The sequence below is a fragment of the Panthera leo genome, chromosome B3 (assembly GCF_018350215.1).
Source record: "Panthera leo isolate Ple1 chromosome B3, P.leo_Ple1_pat1.1, whole genome shotgun sequence".
In the NCBI taxonomy this organism is placed as follows: Eukaryota; Metazoa; Chordata; class Mammalia; order Carnivora; family Felidae; genus Panthera; species Panthera leo.
In genome coordinates, this window is record NC_056684.1 from 6,449,374 (window position 1) to 6,468,440 (window position 19,067).

A 19,067-nucleotide genomic window follows, 5' to 3' on the forward strand; every position below is an offset into this window, starting at 1 on the left:
TTGACTGTGTCCATGGGTACCTCTGAGAAGCCATAGGAACCAATCTCCAGGGGACCTCAACACTTCCACAACCTTCCCTAGTAAGTTTATCCTGCCTTCATGAGGATGATTTCAAACATTTCTCTTTTTTTACTCCCAGCAGATGACCTCAGCTTTACCACCAAATCTTTTTTTTTTTTTTTTATGTTGATTTATTTTTGAGAGAGACAGACAGAGCGTGAGCAGGGGAGGGACAGAGAGAGAGACAGGGAGACACAGAATCTGAAGCAGGCTCCAGGCTCTGAGCTGTCAGCACAGAGCCCAAGGCTGGGCTTGAACCCACGCACCGTGAGATCACGACCTAGGCTGAAACTGGATGCTGAGCACCCAGCCACCCCTCATTACCACCAGGTAACTTTAAGGAAGGTACAGAATGTCCCTTGATTTGGGTTTTCCCATTTCCCTAAGGAGTTGATGCCAGGGCATTCCTTGGGGTCCTCCCTCTCCCAGGGATGGCAGTGGCCAGACTCTTGCCCCCGGGGCTGCTCCCAGGAAAGTGAGGTGATGTCACCTTCCACAGGAGCCAGGAGTGACTTCCCTGGGCAGTCACACCTGTCGCTCTCCCTTCTGGAGGAGGGAGCACAGCCTTGTGTGTTGAAGGATGAGAGGGCTTTAGAGTGACCAGGACATACTCCCGGCTGTGCAGCTTTGGGCAGGGCCCCCATCTTTCTGACTCTTAGTTCCCTCTTCTGTAAAACGGGGGAATACACCCCCCACCTCACATCTGGAAGGACTGGATGAGCTACCACAGGTAAGGTGCCTGTCACAGTACAGAAAGGGGGCACAGCAAACTGGAGCCCCCTCTCTTCCTGCCCCCAGCCTGGCAGAGGAGAGCCAGGGAGCCCACGGTTTTCTGCCAACATGGCCAGCACAGGTGTCTGGGCCAATGAGGGCACTGTCTCCCCTCACACAAGGGCACTATTGTTCCAGCACAGGAGCGAGACATGAATGTGACTCGGCCGGGCGGGGGGAGTGTGCAAGGCAGAGGCAGGAGAAGGCCTGTGAGCAGCAGATAGTGCCACAGAAGGCTCTGCTCCCTAAAAAGGGCCCTGTGGCCTGCTAGCTTCCTGAAGAGCTGCGTAAAGGCCCTCCTTTGTCAGGGCTGCGCCGTTAACCCGCGAGTGTTCTCCATGCACAGGACTGTTCTTTTTTTTTTAATTTTTTTTTTTTTTTAACGTTTATTTATTTTTGAGACAGAGAGAGACAGAGCATGAACAGGTGAGGAGCAGAGAGAGAGGGAGACACAGAATCTGAAACAGGCTCCGGGCTCTGAGCTGTCAGCACAGAGCCCGACGCGGGGCTCAAACTCACGGACCGTGAGATCATGACCTGAGCCGAAGTCGGACGCTTAACCGACCAAGCCACCCAGGCGCCCCTGCACAGGACTGTTCTTCGTGAAGCACCCCATCGCCTGGCTTTGACAGGCCACTGGGGCCACTGTGATTCCTTCCTGTGGGGCAGCCTGAGCTCTCCCCTACCCTCTTTATCTCCCAGGAACCTCACGCCCTGTGAAGTGCCCGGGAAAAAATCCAGTATCACAACTAGATTAGTTTGCTAAAGCTGCCATAACAAAGTACTACTACAGGCTGAGTGGCTAAAATGACAGGAATGTATTCTCTCACAATTCTGGAGGTTAGACATCCAAGATCAAGGTGTCAGCAGGACTGGTTTCCGCTGAGACCTCTCTCCTCGGCTCGTAGAGGTCAGTCTTCTCCTTGTGTGTTCACACGGTCTTCCCTCAGTAACTGTGTCCAAATTTCCTCTCCTTATAAGGGCACCGGTCACATTGGATTAGATCAGGGCCCACGCTGCTGACCTCATTTTACCTTAATTACCCCCTTTAAAGGCCTTATCTCCAAATACACTCGCATTCTTCTTTTTTTTTTTTTTTTTTTTTTTTTTTTTAGTGATTGTTTTTGAGAGAGAGACAGAGAGATGGACCGTGAGCAGGGAAGGGCAGAGAGAGAGGGAGACCCGGAATGGGAAGCAGGCTCCAGGCTCCGAGCTGTCAGCACAGAGCCCCACACAAGGCTCGAACCCACGAACCACGAGATCATGACCTGAGCTGAAGTCGGCTGCTTCACCGACTGAGCCACCCAGGTGTCCCTGAATACACTCACATTCTGGAGTCCTTGGGGGATAGTACTTCAATACTTGAATTTGGGGAAACACAGTTCGGCTCATAACCCCATTTTGCAAGTGTCAAACAGAGGCCTAAGCGAAATTGTGGCCTCAGTCCATGGCTCATAGTAGACAGGGCCAGGCCTAGAATCAGGTTAGGATACCCCCCTCTTTGTCCTTTCTCCGCTTCCTGCACCCCCAACCGGGCCACCATTGGCCTGCCCCAAAGAGGAAGAGGATGGTCCTCAATCAACTTAATCAACTTCCCCACAAATCCTCAGAGCTGATGGGACGTCAGAGGTCAGGCAAGGTAGGGTGTTGACCACAGGCGGAAGGGGGAGAGGGCCAGAAACTCTCGGGCAGTGCTTTTCAAACTTTTGTGTGCGTAGACTCACTCCAGGGGCTCCTTGTGAACATGCACATTCTGACTTAGCCTGTCTGGAGAAGAACCTCACACTCTGCATTTCTAACAAGCTCCCAGATAATGTTGATGCTGTTGGTCTACAGGCTGTATTTCAAGTAGTAAGGTTTAGACCAGCGCTGTCCATCGCAAATATAATGGGAGCCATTACACTTGCAACTAGAAAATTGTACGTTTTCTAATAACCGCACCGAAAAAAGAGAAACAAGTGAAGCGAACTCATATAGCTTCACCCCAATATATCCAAAGCATTACTGTGTCAGAACACTAAGCCATGTAAAAATCCATAATAACAAATGTTATACTCTTTTTTGTACCTAATCTTCAAAATCCAGCAGGTATTTTATTTATTTATTTATTTACCTACCTAATTTATTTATTTTAGAGAGTGCGTGTGAGCAGGGATAGGGGTTGAGGGAGAGAGAGAGACTCTTTTTTTTGTTTATTTTTCACGTTTGAGAGAGACAGACAGAGTGTGAGCAGGGGCGGGGCACAGAGACAGGGAGACACAGAATCTGAAGCGGGCTCCAGGCTCCGAGCTGTCAGCACAGAGCCTGGCGTGGGCCTTGAACCCATGAACCGCAAGATCATGACCTGAGCCAAAGTCAGACACTTAACCGACTGAGCCACCCAGGCGCCCCGAGAGAGAGAGAGACTCTTAAGCAGGTTCCTCCACGCTCAGCACGGAGCCCGGCGTGGGGTTCGATCCCACCATCCTACGATCACAACCTGAGCCAAAATCAGGAGTTGGACACTCAGCTGACTGAGCCACCCAGGCTCCCCAACCAGCAGGTGTTTTATACGCACAGCACATCTCGTGTTGAACTCTAAGTTTTTATCAGAAATACTTGATCACAGAATTTACAGTTGAGGAAGTAGAATCACACACCTAAGTTCTTCCAAACATACTTAAAAGTTTTCCAATAACTGCGTCCGGTATCCACTTTTAAATTTAAGTGAATAAAATTTACAATTAAAAAAAAATAAAGTTACAATTCAGTTCTTTCGTGCCATTATCTGATTTCAGGTGCTAAGAAACTACCTGTGGTTAGAGGCTTATGTATTGGCCAGTGCAGGACTAGATGCCAGGAAGCAGAGTGATAGAAATGAGGGGTTCCCCAGCCCCAGGGAGACTTTGGGAGGGAAACAGCCCAAAGCCAGACAGTAGCCAGAGCAGGAGCCCAGGGAAGGGGCTGTTGGAAGGAAAGGACTCAAGGTTCCTCAGCTGCACCCCAAGATCCAAGCCCCAGGTATTGCAGCCTGCTCTAGAGGAATGGGTCTAGAGAGACAAGTGGGGGTCAGGCACTGCTCCCCGGGACCACCCTTCAGAGACACTCTCATAAGCCCCTGGATGTCTGAAGAGGGCATAGAAGGGTGAAGGGATCCCAAACCTATCCGAGTAGGAATGGGTTGAAAAACAAGAACTATTTCTGGGGAAAACCAAAAAGCATTTCTGGGGACGGAGTCTGGACAATGTCCCATGCACAGGATCTTGACCCCTGCCCCAGGTACCCCCAGGAGGCAAAATCAGGACCCAGGATGACATTATGGAAGCCCGCTTGGAGGTCAGACCAAGGATGAGTTTTAAAACAAGGAGAATTTTCCAGTAGTAAAAACAGGGGGGCTCCCTGCCCTTGGAATCCCAGAGAAAGGATATTCTAAAGGGATCACCACCACACCCCGCCCGCCGCGCTCAGGGGAATACCAAAGCAGAGACTGGGAAGCCACCTATTGAGGGGCAGCAGAGGGGTTTCTTGTTTTACAGAGGGATGGATAATGTGGGTCCTCTCCACCCAGATGCACACCGATTGCGTATTTGGAGTAACTGCCACCATTTACCGTGCATTTATATTTTCTAAGTGCCAGGCACTGAACTAAGCACTTTTTTCCTCACTAAACCCATGAGCCTGTCCTCTAATTATATCCCTACTTCTCGGAGGAGGAAACTGAGTCACTGAGTGCTGAAGTCACTTTTCACAGCTAGAAGGTGCCAGAGTTAGGATTTAAAGGTGGGCGGTCACTTTCCGAAGCAGGCTCTTATCACTCCGCCATACTGCCTAGAAGGCGGGTCAGCCTGTCTGGCCCTCGTCCCACTCTGCCTTAACCAGCTACCTTTCCCAACTGACCCCACTCACTGTGCAAGTGACATCTACCACACCAGGTCCTGCTGGGCTGGGGAAGAGTGACAGGCCTTGGCTTTGCCACCGCTGCCACCGCATCCACAGTCACATTTAAAATATCCCTCTATCCGGGGGCAGCGGGGTGGCTCAGTTGGTTAAGCATCTGACTCTTGATCTCAGCTCAGGTCATGATCTCCTGATTCATGGGATCCCGCCCCATGTCAGGCTCTGCGCGGAGGACGGAGTCTGCTTAGGATTTGTCTCTTTCTCTCTCTGCCCCTCCCCACCTCAAAATAAATAAACATCAAAAAAAAAAATTCTATCTCTTGCATGTCTTTCTCAGAACCCCTGCAACGAGAGACAGAGAGGGCAAGGAGGAGGGAATGGGGCTGGCCCACATCCCACCCCCACTGCCCGGCTTCCACATGGCTGAGCAGGAACTTAGGAGCAGACGCACACAAAAGAGGGCTTTGAGGTGGCTGCAGCTCAGCCCAGGCTGATCCCCTCTCCCCCCTGGTGCCTCACTTGCCCCTATCTGGGCCTCCCTGTAAACCTGATTTAACAGGAAACTGTGGGCTTTGAGAAGTTCCTTGTGACACATTAATCCCAGCCTGCTGACCAGACCACGCCCCCAGTGGAGGCAACCTCCAGGCTCCCCGAGAAGGAGGAGGACACAGGCACCAGGTAGCCCTAAGGAGGAGCTGGTGACCTGGCAGGTAAGTCAGTAGCAGGGGTCTAGCTGGGCCAGGGAGCCCAGGACTGGGGTAAGGAGTCGGGGGGGGGGGTTCCTGTAAAACTGAAACCCACTGGCCATTCTCCATGTTGTGCCAGATCAACCTGATGGCAGATTTAGCAAATAAAAAGACAGGACACCCTGTTAAATGTGAATTTCAGAGGAACAACAGATACTTTTTTTTTAAGTATGTCCCATATACTGCATGGGATGTACTTATGTACTGCATAAGTAGTTGTTGTGCCTCTGAAATTGACATGTAATTGGGCATTCTGTGTTTTATCTGGCAACCCTAGATGGCAGGGAACAGCCTCAACGTGGAATGGTGATGAATGGTTTTTCATGGTATACAGTTCATAAGCCAGTATTTTAAAACCTCAAAATTAATTAGATTGGGCTTATTTAAAAAAGAATTGCAGTATTGACTTTAACCCTCTATTTCTAGGATCTAAGGTCTTGCCCTAATGATCTGCTTAACTGGCTGGGGGTATCCAGTCACTATCTCTCCTGTCTAAGCTCCAATTTGATAAGACTCTCTATTCCCGTTCCAGAAAAACCCAAGTGAGGCCACAAAGGATTGCAGTCTGTCTATCTCTGTGCCCACACATTTGGAAGTCTACTTGCCAGAGAGAAAGCTTAGATTTCGTTCCTGTTGGTGGATTTCCTACCCTGGCTAGGGCTGGGGAGCAGCAGAGGCAGGGAATGGGAGATCCTCAGACATTCCCTGGGATCCCCCAAGCCTCTCTGGGCACGCTAGAGCAACGATCAGTGTGATGCTAAGAAAGGGAAGGGAAGTTATGTTTTAGAGCAACACACTCACCGTGCTACGAACCTTACAGAAATGATAGCATCGTCATTACAACTCTATTTGGTAGGTACAGTTAGTATCCCCAATTTGCAGATGAGGAAACTGAGGCTCAGAAATGTTAACTAACTTTCTGAAGGTCATACAGATGGTAAATGACAACTCCTGATTCGAACCCAAGTTTCTCTGACCCTAAAGGGTTTTCTGCGACATCCATTCTCCTAGGGAGTTTGCCTGGAGATGTCTCAGCTTTAGATGTTACAGCAGTGGTTTAAGCCCTACCTCTGCCACTTACCAGTGGTGAATAGGTGACAAAACTGACCAGTGGGGACCGGGTCAGTGACGGCTCCTTCAAGGCCCTGGGGTATTTAGGCAAGAAAGGAAAAGAAATCTGGGAACAGGAGAGCTATCTCCAAAAATACTCAGTGGGTTGAGCAGGTTGTCCTGTGGACAATGGATGAGATTTGTTCCGGTGGCCACGCATCGCTTCTGTGTACATCATTTAATGTAACCTTCATAACCCTTCCATCTCCCTTTTACAGGGGACAACCAAGACTCAGGTTAAAGTACATAGTCTGCAAGTGGAAGAGACAGAATTTGAACCCAGGTCCAACTTTTGCCACAAGAGGCTGCCTCTCCATGCCTCTCGGTTAAGTCACAGCTGGGCTTAGCCTGATCCCTGGCTATTTCTGGTTGTGTGATCGTGAACAAGTCACTTATTCTCCCTGGAGTCTGTTTCCTCCTGTGTAAAATGGGGGGAATAATACCAGCTCTGGCCCTGAGATAATGGATTTGAAACTACTTAATGCATCACAAAGAACAGAACACACACCCGGTATTTTGATTATGTAACTAGTCCTCACCCGTGCAGAGCATGAATGCACCGAAGGGGCCATCCACCACCAGGCTGGGAAGTTTCTGGGATCCCCCTTTGGGCAGCAGAAAGAGGGCCACACCTAGCAGGAGGGATTGCCTTATCCTGCAGTGGTCATGTAATTTCAGAATGGAAGCCAAGGCTACTTTTTCCCCGGCTGGACCAACTCATCTTAAGAACTAGGGTTTGAGGTATTTTTATATATATTCCTTCTCAAAGGAGAGTTTCCCAAAGTGTAACCCAAGGATCATTTTCTTCAGAGTCCTCTGGGACGCTGCTTTAAAATGCAGATTCCTGGGGCGCCTGGGTGGCTCAGTCAGTTGAGCTTCCGACTTCGGCTCAGGTCATGATCTTGCGGTCCGTGGGTTCGAGCCCCACATCGGGCTCTGTGCTGACAGCTCGGAGCCTGGAGCCTGCTTCGAGTCTGTATCTCCTTCTCTCTGCCCCTCCCCCACTCGTGCTCGCCCGCTCTCTCAAAAATAAATAAACATTAAAAAAAAATTTTTTTACATGAAAATATAGTGCAGATTCCTGGGCCTGCCCCAGTCCGCACCTCCTGAGTCAGAATCACAGAAGGCAGGGTTCAGGCACCTGAATTTAAAAAAGAAAAAAAATTTTTAATATTTATTTGTATTTGAGAGAGACAGAGTATGAGTGGGGGAAGGGCAGAGAGAGAGGGAGACACAGAATCCGAAGCAGGCTCCAGGCTCTGAGCTGTCAGCACAGAGCCCGATGCAGGGCTCAAACTCACAAACTGTGAAATCATGACCTGAGCCATCAGACGCTTAGCGACTGAGCCACCCAGGCACCCCAGGCACTTGCATTTCTAACAGATTCCTCTGGTGATTCTTAAGCACTCAAAAGTTGGAGATCCATTGTTCTGAGACGTAAGAGAACTGTCTTTCCATAACGCTGCAGACTTGACTCTTACAGTCTAGGGAGGAGGCTGCCGGGAGAGGCCAGGACAGAAGCTGGGCCCTTCTTTTTCTGACGCCTCTGAGACTTCCAGAAGCAGCATGTCAGAGGGGGTGAGTACCCCTGTGCCTTGGGTCTCCCCTCCATCTACCTTCCTTCCTCCACCCCCTTCCCTCTCCCCCCCCCCCCCCCACATCCTTCTCTGTTTCTCTATTGTTTCCTCTGCTCAGGGTTAAGGGCATTCACCCACACAACCTCCCAGTGGTCCGTGACCCCACCCAAAGGGAGGAGGCCTTAGCAGTGACTTTGGACGGAAGTACTAATTTAGGGTCTGAGCAGGCCCACTCACCTGGCTTGCTCAGGCTGATGGGGGCGCCTCTCCCTGTGTGTTCCTGACTTCTCTCTGCCCAGGTGGGCACATTCCGTGTGGTCCCTGAAGAGGAGCAGGAGCTCCGTGCCCAGCTGGAGCGGCTTACAACCAAGGACCATGGGCCTGTCTTTGGCCCGTGCAGCCAGCTCCCCCGCCACACCTTACAGAAGGTGAGGTGGCCCCCGGTACAGCGAGGGGAGGGCTGACAAGGGGGCGATGTTGACAGCATCCTGTCTCCTGTAGGAAGAAGGGTCCAGCCCTAGCTCTCCAGGTTACCCTGAACCTAATGGACTGGCCTGTTCTAGGGGGCCATCATCCTGGAGGTTAAGGCCATGTCAGCCACCTGGGCTGACCAGACACCTGGGCCAGCCTATTCCAAGACTATAGCACCAACAGAGTTCCCTGATGTCAATGCCGGAACCTAGGGCATCTGGACCGGGGATCATCCTGGACTCAGATGTGGGAACACTGGTTTGCAAGTGGTCCTGGGGAACAGAAATCCAACTGCTGCCCCCACCTGATAGCCGAGAGGCCTGGGTTCTAGAATCAGACCTACTTGCAATTTGCTGTGTGACCTCGAGCAAGTTGCTTTCCCTCTCTGGGTCTTACCTTATGAGAAGGTTGTTGGAGCAGCTCAGAGCGCATCAGACCGAGCTCAGTGGAGAGTGGCCCAGCTGTCCTGGAGCTGAGCTGAGCCTGGGCTCCTGCTTCCATCTCTGCTGCTGCCCCTGGACACCTCAAGGGAGATGAGCTCCCCCAGATCGGAGTCCCCCCTCCTTTGCCTTCCCCTTGCTCTTGCTGTCCAAGGACAGAGCTGCCGGAGGAGGCACGCTGAAGAGCTTTCCAGGCGCAGCCTAGGGGAGGAGAGTGAGGCTCGGCGGGGGCAAGGAGGGGGCAGGCTGCTATCTGCCGGTACCTTCGTCTTTGAGATCAGAATAAAGCCTGGGGAGCTGCCAGCCCGAGTGGGAGTCTCAACTCCACCCCCTCCTGCCTGGATGACCTTCACCTCTATGGGCCTCAGCTGGCTCCTCCTGAGGCATGGTGCTAGAATACCCACTTTCTGGTGACTTGTTGTGGCCCGAGGTATTTAGCAGAGTGCTGTGTGAGGGTTCCAAGAAGCGTCATTAGAAACGTTTGCACCTTTGGCGGTCTCCTGCCAACAAACCCGGGGGGCGCAGTTTGACCCGATTTTCTGCGACTGTAATGGGCCGCGAGAGGTGCCGCCGGGGCAGGCGGCGGCTCTCGGGGGGGCAGGGGAGCGACGGCCCCAGCGACAACCCCTCCGTCCCTCTGCCAGTCTGGCACCGGTAGGGCAGCCCCCACGTGCGCGCCTTGCGCCGATGTGTGACTCGCCGCCTCCACCCCACCCTGTTCCAGGCCAAGGACGAGCTGAATGAGAGGGAGGAGACCCGGGAGGACGTGGTTCGAGAGCTGCAGGAGCTGGTGCAGGCGGAGGCGGCGTCTGGGCAGGAGCTGGCCCGGGCGGTGGCCGAGCGGGTGCAGGGGAGGGACAGCGCCTTCTTCATGCGCTTCATCCGCGCGCGCAAGTTCCACGTGGGGCGCGCCTACGAGCTGCTCCGAGGTGAGCCCGCGCGGGGGCCTGCAGCGGGGAGGTGGGGAGGCTGGTGTTGGCTCTCACCCAGGCGCTGAGGAGGCTGCCCCCTCCATCCCCCCTCCCTTTTCCTGCCCTGTGAGAGTCAGCCTCCCCGAGCCTCCTTATCCTTACCCGCAAAATGGGTGTGTGAACTAAGTGGCCGCGGAGATCCCTTTCAGCTCCGACAGCAATGAATGAGTGTGGCCGCACCACGTGCCCAGAGAGCCGGCTCCTCTCTCCCAGTTCTGGGACTCACTCGATAGACCTGAGTCGCCCCGATTGCGCGCCCAGGCAGGAGCGCGTTCCCCTCACCCCTACCCCAGCCTAGGCGTGGGCTCTGGGGGGCGGCAGGAAAGGTGGCTATGTGTGCAGAGTGGAACTGGGGATGGTACCAGCCCTGGGAAGGAGCCCTGAGGACAGGGCGGCCCCGGCCCTGCTGGCTGGCGGAAGACGAGTTTCCCAAGGAAATGAAATCCTCAGTGCTGGTGGAGAGAAGGGGTATCTAGCAGGTCCTCCCGCAGGCCACCGATTCTCCTTTTCTTCCTTCTTCCTTCCCCGGATGTTAATTCCCTCCCGTGATGTGCCGACCACTCTTACTTATTAAATTAAAAATTTTTTTAATGTTATTTTTGAGAGAGGGACAGAGTCTGAGGATGGGGGGCAGAGAGAGAGGGAGACACAGAATGCGAAGCAGGCTCCAGGCTCCGAGCCGTCAGCACAGAGCCGGACACGGGGCTTGAACTCTTGAACAGTGAGATCATGACCTGAGCCCAAGTTGGACGCTTGACCGACTGAGCCATCCAGGTGCCCCTGCCAACCACTCTTTTAGGCCAAAGGATGCAGCAGAGAACAAAGCAGACAAGACGTCTGCCTTCCTGGACTTCATGCTCTATTGGTGGAAATCACAAACCAGAGAGAGAAAATTACATAGACTGTGTAAGAAGGGATAATGAGGAAAAAGAAAGGAAGTGGATATAAAGAACTGAGGGGTTGAAGTTTTAGGTAAAGCGACCAGGAAGGCTCCAGTGCAAAGGGGACTTTTGAAGAACACGGGAAAGGAGATAACTTGGGGGAGGAGCAATAGGGCAGAGAGGGGAGGCCTTGGGGATGTACCCAGATGCTGTAGGACTGTAGGACCGGTGAGGGGGCCAGGGGCATTCCCTAGGCAAATGCTGCCCAAACACTTCCCCGGGCCTGGCCTCCCAGGGTTCAGTGGTAGAGACAAACCACGGACTTGTTCAGGGTGGGTGACGGTGGGGTTTGTGGGGGGTGGAAGTGCTTCTGGAATCTGGAAGGTCCTTTGCATTCTGCTTGGGGTTGAGGTTTTCTCTTGGGGTCTTTTCCCCATTCCTACTCAGCTAACCCTGTGCCCACCTGGAAAACCTGTCCCTCTGCCCGTGGGCAAGAGGAAATCACAAATGTAATAGTCGTCTTCAGGTTTAAGATTATACATCACGCTTGCACGGTTTACAAATGGTGTTCATACCTAGAATCTTGCTTGGTTACTGCAGCAGTTTGGTGAGATAGGCCAATGTTTTCCTCCACAAGGGACTCAAAAGGTTGAGGATCCTGCATCAACACACAGGATGCACGTTGAGGAGCCGGGCAGGAGTCCAGGCCTCTGGAATCTTTCTGTGCCAGTCCCAGATGGGCAGGCTTCCTGAGGGGCTCTTCTGCTCTCCCTCCGCCAGGCTACGTGAACTTCCGGCTGCAGTACCCTGAGCTCTTTGATAGCCTGTCCCTGGAGGCCGTGCGCTGCACCGTGGAGGCTGGCTACCCTGGTGTCCTCTCCAGTCGGGACAAATATGGCCGAGTGGTCATGCTCTTCAACATCGAGAACTGGGACAGTGAAGAAATCACCTTCGATGAGGTCAGTGGGGGCTCGCCTGGCTCCCTCCCATCCCCTGGGCTGGGTTCCCCTCCCTCAAACCTGGCCTCTTCTGGACCCTCATTCCTGGCTCCCCAGGGGGCTAGGGTCTGTTGGGGAGGGGGAAAGGCCGGCCTTTTTCTGGGCAGGGGAGAATTCCTGGGGTGTGCCACTGCAGCTGGAAAACCTAGTAGCCTCCCAGGAGGGGTCCACTGGCCCATACGTGACTGCCCCCTGGCGTTCCTGCCACGTGGGGGTGACAGCTGTGGGTCAGCCCTGCCAAACGCTGAAGGCTGGGGGCGACACACACAACAGGGATTAACGGACTGTGGACTGGGAGAGATTCTGGAAACCGCAGGTTTCAACCTACTGACCAGCCTGAGGTCTCTGCATGTATTTATTTATTTTGCCATATGACTTGGAGAATATGCTTTTTTTTTTTAATTTCCTTTTTAAAATCATGATATGTTATTTTTTTCATCATGATAAGTGTGCTCTTTAATCGCCATCCCTTAAATCACCCATCCCCTCCCACCTCCCCCTCTGGTGACCAGCAGTGAAGAGTCTGTTTCTTGGTTTGCCCCCCCCCCCTCTTTTTTCCCCTTTGCTCATTTGTTTTGTTTCTTCAGTTCCACCTATGAGTGAGATTGTCTGGTATTTGTCTTTCTCTGACTTACTTAGCGTAATACTCTGTGTTTCCAACCATGTTGTTGCATGTGATAAGATTTCGTTCTTTTTTTATGAATGGGTAATATTCCATTATATAGACACCACATCTTTATCCATTCATCCATCGACGGACACTTAGGCTGCCTCCATAGTTTGGTTATTGTACATAATGCAATAAACATAGTGGTGCGTGTATCCCTTTGAATTAGTGTTTTTGTATTTTTTGGTTTCTGCATTTATATATATATATGTGTGTGATTTTGCTTGTCAAGCCCTTAAGAGAGCTACCCTAGGTGGGTGAATTAGGGTTTGTCTTGGGAGACATGTGCCCCCAAGCCTTAAAAAAATTGTACATACTCACTTTAGAAGATGCTGTCTAGGGGCGCCTGGGTGGCTCAGTCGGTTAAGCGTCCGACTTTGGCTCAGGTCACGATCTCGCGGTCCGTGAGTTCGAGCCCCGCATCAGGCTCTGGGCTGATGGCTCGGAGCCTGGAGCCTGCTTCCGATTCTGTGTCTCCCTCTCTCTCTGACCCTCCCCCGTTCATGCTCTGTCTCTCTCTGTCTCAAAAAAAAAAAAAAAAAAAAAAAAAACCTTGAAAAAAAAAATTAAAAAAAAAAAAAAAAAAGAAGATGCTGTCTAGCTGTCCTGACATCATTTCTTGAGTTCATCTTTTTTCCCAATGATTTGAGATCTTTGTCAGTCTATATTTTCATATATATTTGGGTCTATTTCTGGACTTATATTCTGTGTCATTGGTTTCTGTCTATTCATGCTCCAAGACCACACTGTATTTGTGTGTGTGCGTGTGTGTGTGTGCGTGTGTGCATATTTAAGGTTTTATTTTTAAGTAATCTCTACACCCAGCATGGGGCTCGATCTTGACGACTGTGGGATTGCCTGTGACCTGAGCCGAAATCAAGAGTTGGACACCCAACTGACTGGGCTATCCAGGAGCCCCTCATTAAATTTGTTTTAAGTGTTGCTGTAAATGGGGCTTTTTCTGCCATTATATCTTCCGATTGGTTATTGTTTGTATATATGAGAATTATTGTTTTAGTATATTAATTTTATGTTCTGAATTCTTTTTGTTACTTATGTTAATTTTAGAATTGATTCTCTCGGGTTTTCTAAGAATGCTGTCATATTATTGTAAATAGAGATGATAGTTTTTCTTTCCCTTTTCTACTTATGCCTCTGATTTTTTTTTTTTTTTTTAACTTTGTTGCATTGGCTAACGCCTGTAAACAGAGAGTTAAATGGTGGTAGAGGTGAAGTGCTTATCTTGTCCCTGATCTTATCAGGGATACCTATGGTGTTTTACATTAATTAAGATACTGCCTTTAGGACTGAGTGTGTGTGTGTGTGTGTGTGTGTGTGTGTAAAAGACTTTAAAGTAGTTCTCTTTCTTTCTTTCTTTTTTGGTGTAAAAAGGTGATTTTATTAAAGCACGGGGGGGGGGGGGGGAGGGGACAGGACCCATGGGCAAAAAGAGCTGCCAAAAATATTTCTTCTTGGGGTACCCAGCTGGCTTAATCGGTAGAGTATGTGACTCTTGATCTCAGGGTTGTGAGTTTGAGCCCCGTGTTGGTTGTAGAGATCACTTAAAAATAAAATCTTAAAGGGGGGCACCTGGGTGGCTCAGTCAGTTAAACATCCGACTTTGGCTCAGGTCATGATCTCACGATTTCTGAGCTTGAGCCCCAATTGGGCTGTCTGCTCTCAGCACAGAGCCCACTTTGGATTCTCTGTCCCCCTATCTCTCTGCCCTTCCCCCACTCACATTCTCTCTCCCTCTCTCTCTCTCTCTCTCTCTCAAAAATATATAAAACATTTAAAAGAAAAAAGAAAATCTTTAAAAAGACTAAAGAGTACTTTTTTCTTATTATATAAATGATATCTGCATATTGGAAAATGCAAAAAAAACCAGAAATTAAAAATCATCCACGATTTACCACCCACAGATTTCTATCCTTGACATCCTTCCAATCCACTTTTTCTAGAAACACACATACACATGCACACGTACACATATTTTTTCCTATAAAAATGGGATCACGCTCTACAATAATACATCATGAATGAATATTTTGCTCTATAATTCATATGTATATAATTTTAACTGCTCCAGAATATTTCATGGCATGAACGTACCATAACTTCACCAGTCCTTTATTGTTGGACATTTAGGTTGTTTCCAGTGTTTCTACCCTTGTAAGGGTACAGGGATAAACACCCTAGCATCTAACCATGGATATGACGTTCAAGGTTATTTTCTTGGGACACAGCCACGGAGGTGGAATGTTCCAGTTTAAAGCCTGTGACAAATTACCTCCAGTAAGGGATGCGCCGGTTAGCTCTCCCCCTCAGGACCTTAAGCCTTAATTATCTTTGAGGTTGGGTTTTACAGCCTTTTCATTCTATGTCTAAGATCTTGCAGGCGTATTGTTTCATCCTGGAGAAGCTGCTAGAGAATGAGGAGACTCAAATTAATGGCTTCTGCATCGTTGAGAACTTCAAGGGCTTTACCATGCAGCAGGCTGCCGGACTCCGGGCTTCCGATCTCAGGAAGATGGTGGACATGCTCCAGGTGGGGCCTCAGAGCTCTGTCCCGTGGGAGCCTCTCACAGGGCAGGAGGCTGGGAGGCTGGGCCCAGTCTCCTGGTTTAACCGTGCGGGCAAGGACCTAAAAGGAGGACCCCCTAGCTCCCTAATGAGCGATGGCAGCCACGAGCGCTTGCATGGTGACCAGCAGTGAGCCACTCATGCTCGTTAATTCCTTAACTCCTTGAGAACAGTCCCTCCCCTCTTCCCCATTTCATTTTACAGACCTCAGAACTGGGGCTCAGAGGGTCGAGTGACTTCTCAAGGTCGTAAAACCCTGAAGTGGCAGAGGTCAGACTTGAACCTACACCGTCTGACCTAGAATCCCGTTCTCTGTCCACATATGTCACACTGCCTCTCTTTGAACGTGACTTTGTCCCAAGAAATGGATTATCACTAATGTCCCCGACAACTCGGTCCAGTATATGCTGACATGTCAGAAGTCCTTTCTCAGAGCTAACCCTAATCTGCTTTATGCTTTATGTGTATGTGGGAAAGGAGGGGTGGGAGATGGGGGTCTGGGGGGCACGCTGAAGGATAGTGAGACATGACAGTAGTGTCCCTGGGGTTTATAATAGTTTCCAGGCCGCTCAGCAGGCTAACGGGTGTGAAAAAACTCAGGTCACCTAAAAACCATTTCATTAAAAAAAATTTTTTTTATGTTTATTTTTTTGAGAGAGAGAGAGAGAGAGAGAGAGAGAGCATGAGCAGGGGAGGGGCAGGGAGAGAGGGAGACCCAGAATCTGAAGCAGGCTCCAGCCTGTCAGCACAGAGCCCGACGCGGGGCTTGAACTCACGAACTGTAAGATCATGACTTGAGCCGAAGTCAGATGCTTCCCCGACTGAACCATCCAGGTGCCCCTCGTTTCTTTATTCCACCAAATAACGGCAAGGTTCGGTGCATCAGCAGGGAGAGGGCGGGGGTGCCTGGCCTCCGGGGCTTTCTCCCTGCAGTTTGGAGCCCCCGCGAAGCCAAGGTTCCCCCGATTGCTGGCCTGGGGATGGAACCTTTGGTGGTGAGGCAGGTCTGTCCTCCAGCCATGGGGAGAGGCAGAGGGGGAGTGCGTGGGAGCCTCTGAGGGCCCCGCGGCCATGGGTGGGGCGCTCTCTGCCTCTGCAGGACTCCTTCCCAGCCCGGTTTAAAGCCGTCCACTTCATCCACCAGCCATGGTACTTCACCACGACCTACAACATGGTCAAGCCCTTCTTGAAGAGCAAGCTGCTGGAAAGGGTGAGGGCACGGGGCCACACGGGGAGGGTGCCCAGTGCTTATCTGGTGAGCGCGTGAGCGCGTGGTGGTGCTGTTGGTAGCAGGAGAGAGTTCACCGGACAAGGGGGACGACGGTGGGAGGAGGTGGAGGGGACCCCACGGGAGCCCTCCTCAGACTCCGTGCCATGGTCCCGAGCTGAGTGACAGCACATCGTGGAGGAGGACACCACCAGGCAGGGAGGGCACGCTGTGCCTTTCTCCTCCTGTCCCTTTCCTCCCCTCCGTCCCCCGGACTTAGGGTACCCCCCCTACTCAGCTCTGTCTCCCCTGCTTCCCTGCAGGTCTTTGTCCATGGAGATGACCTCTCTGGCTTCTTCCAGGAGATCGATGAGGACATCCTGCCCGCCGACTTTGGGGGCACATTGCCCAAGTATGATGGCAAGGCGGTCGCTGAGCAGCTCTTTGGCCCCCGGCCTCAAGCCGACAACACAGCCTTCTGAGGACTGACGTCTCCGGCTGTGCAACCTGTAGTTAGCATCCCGGGCTCTCCTCGGCCGTCCTGGCCCCAGGAGGTTGGGAAAAGGGCTGCCTGAGGTGGTTCCTCTGCTCCTCCCTGTGCTTGGATGAGTTCAGGTGTCACCCTCCTCCCAAGTTCAGGGACGATAAAGCAGGGGGAGTTCCCTTGGACAAGAAGAATTGGGGGCAGTTATATTCCCACAGCCTCTGAAGCTCAGGACAGTGACTTGCTCGGGGTTGAGTTTCAAAGACTCTTCTAATTAAGCCTCTCGATGATTTCCTTTCTAGCAGTGTTGCCTCTCAGGGTCTGTGAAAACAGGCAAAGAGGCTGATTTATAGGTCTCTCCCCTGCCTAAATAAATAAATAAATAAATAAATTTAATTAAAGGATAAAAGAGTGGGGGATATAAAATTATCTGGCAAACATGGCAATTTTGGCGACTGGTAGGCAGGTGAGGGGGTTTCCATATGGATTTCTGGGATTTCTGTGGAAGCAGCTTCGAAGTGGCTCCATTTTGTGGTAGCCTGGTCCCCTCAGTCGGGGGCAGTGTGACACGTGCAGTGATGGTCCAGAACTTGGATCCCCTTCCAGAGTGACGGTTGTGTCCCCTCCTGTTTGGGGTCTCCCCACCAAAGGCTCTCTCCTCTAGCCCCCTTGCCTGTACTGGTAGGTTTTTGTGTGTGTGTGTTTTTTTAATGTTTATTTAACATTAAATAACATTAAATAGAGAGAGAGAATGAGCAGGGGAGGGGCAGAGAGAGAGGGAGACACAGAATCCAAAGCAGGTTCCAGGCTCCACACTGTCAGCAGAGCCCAGCTGGGAGCTCGAACTCGTGAACGGCGAGATCATGGCCTGAGCCGAAGGCAGTCCCTTAAACGACTGAGTCACCCAGGTGCCCCGTCATCTGTACATGTAGGTAAAACTACCAGTCTCTGGGGCACCTGGGTGGCTCAGTAGGTTAAGTGTCTGCCTTCCGCTCAGGTCATGATCTCGAGGTTCGTGAGTTCGAGCCCTGAGTCAGGCTCCGTGCTGACTGTGGTCTCTGCCATTCCTGCGTGCACATGCTCGCTCTCACTCTCTCTCTCTCAAAAAAAAAACAAAAACAAAAAAAAACCATGTATAGATGATATCTCTGAGTACTCTTGTCCTAATGTTCATCGGTGAAAGTTCTTTGCAGCCTGAGGCACTCTACCGTGATACACTTTCATTTTCCAGCTGTGCATCTTTTGACGCATGCAAATGCTTTCCGTCTGTAAAGTTGGCCTTCCTCAAGTGGTGATTTTTGAGCGTGCTCATTTCTTTTTTCTTAAAGTTTCTTTATTTTGAGAGAGAGAGAGAGAGAGTGCACACGCAGGCAAGTCGGGTAGGGAGAGAGAGAGAGCGCGCGCGAGAGAAAATCTCAAGCAGGCTCCGAGCTGTCAGCGCAGAGCCCAAGGCCGGGCTTGAACTCACGAACGGTGAGATGATGACCTGAGCAGAAGTCAGACACTTAACTGACCAAGCCACCAAGGCGCCCCAAGCGTGTTCATTTCTACCAATGAGACTCCCCGTTAGAGGCCCCCCGTCTGCTGAGCCTGCCGCTCCCTCTTGGAGAAGGACTGGCTGTTGGACACCGGGCGTGCGGCCACCGATACCCCTCCCGAGATCCTCCACTGATGTTCCTTGTTCCTGTAGACAGATGCTTGTTCCCATGGTTTAGCCAGTGTGGTGGGTGAGGGTTGGCTGGCCCAGCTGCCCCCTGCCCCCCGGAGTGACCCCAGTGATCATCCCAGGGCTTCTCCACTCTTGCCCCTCCTTGTGGGCATGAAGCACCCTTGGTACTGAACCCACTTTTTGGGAAAGGACCTTCAGCTATTTACTGGGCTGCCGGTTCAATCCAGTCCCATCTGCTTTCACTCCAGGAATTTTTCTTTTTATTTCTTTTTATTTTTTAAAGCTTTTTTAAAAATGCATTTTTTTAAATGTTTATTTTGAGAGAGAGAGACTGAGAGCGAGTGGAGGAGGAGCAGAGAGAGAGGGAGACACAGAATCAGAAGCAGGTTCCAGGCTCTGAGCTGTCAGCACAGAGCCCGACGTGGGCTTGAACCCATGAACTGTGAGATCGTGACCTCGGCTGAAGTCGGACGCTTAACCGACTGAGCCCCCCAGGCTTCTCGCTCCAGGAATTTTTCTGATCCACTGAGCATCCTTGTTCTTGTTTTCCGGTGTG

At 51.2% G+C, this 19,067-nt stretch overlaps 2 protein-coding genes across 5 annotated transcripts in view; one reads left to right on the forward strand and one right to left on the reverse strand.

Moving 5' to 3' along the window:
* Positions 1-9,219, reverse strand: part of FANCI (FA complementation group I) — a 101,870-nt gene extending 92,651 nt beyond the window's left edge. For 3 of the 4 annotated variants that reach the window (XM_042941024.1, XM_042941023.1, XM_042941022.1), the window contains exon 1: positions 9,008-9,219. In XM_042941024.1, the coding sequence (XP_042796958.1) occupies positions 9,008-9,112 (105 nt within the window). In that variant the 5' untranslated portion in view covers positions 9,113-9,219. The remainder of the gene's footprint in view (positions 1-9,007) is intronic. The other variant, XM_042941020.1, reaches the window with a different exon arrangement.
* On the forward strand, positions 8,000-17,201 carry RLBP1 (retinaldehyde binding protein 1). Its single transcript, XM_042941031.1, has 7 exons — positions 8,000-8,141; positions 8,440-8,568; positions 9,776-9,980; positions 11,684-11,862; positions 14,958-15,116; positions 16,251-16,361; positions 16,682-17,201. Exons 1-7 carry the CDS (start codon positions 8,130-8,132, stop codon positions 16,838-16,840), a joined length of 954 nt encoding a protein of 317 aa, XP_042796965.1. The 5' UTR covers positions 8,000-8,129; the 3' UTR covers positions 16,841-17,201.
* The last annotated feature ends 1,866 nt before the right edge of the window (positions 17,202-19,067 follow it).

What these genes read in the sequence shown, in the direction of transcription:
- RLBP1 (XM_042941031.1), top strand. An exon ending in CGCCTACGAGCTGCTCCGAG is followed by an intron (nt 9,981 to 11,683) that starts GTGAGCCCGCGC and finishes TCCCTCCGCCAG; the next exon opens with GCTACGTGAACTTCCGGCTG. An exon ending in AGATGGTGGACATGCTCCAG is followed by an intron (nt 15,117 to 16,250) that starts GTGGGGCCTCAG and finishes CTGCCTCTGCAG; the next exon opens with GACTCCTTCCCAGCCCGGTT.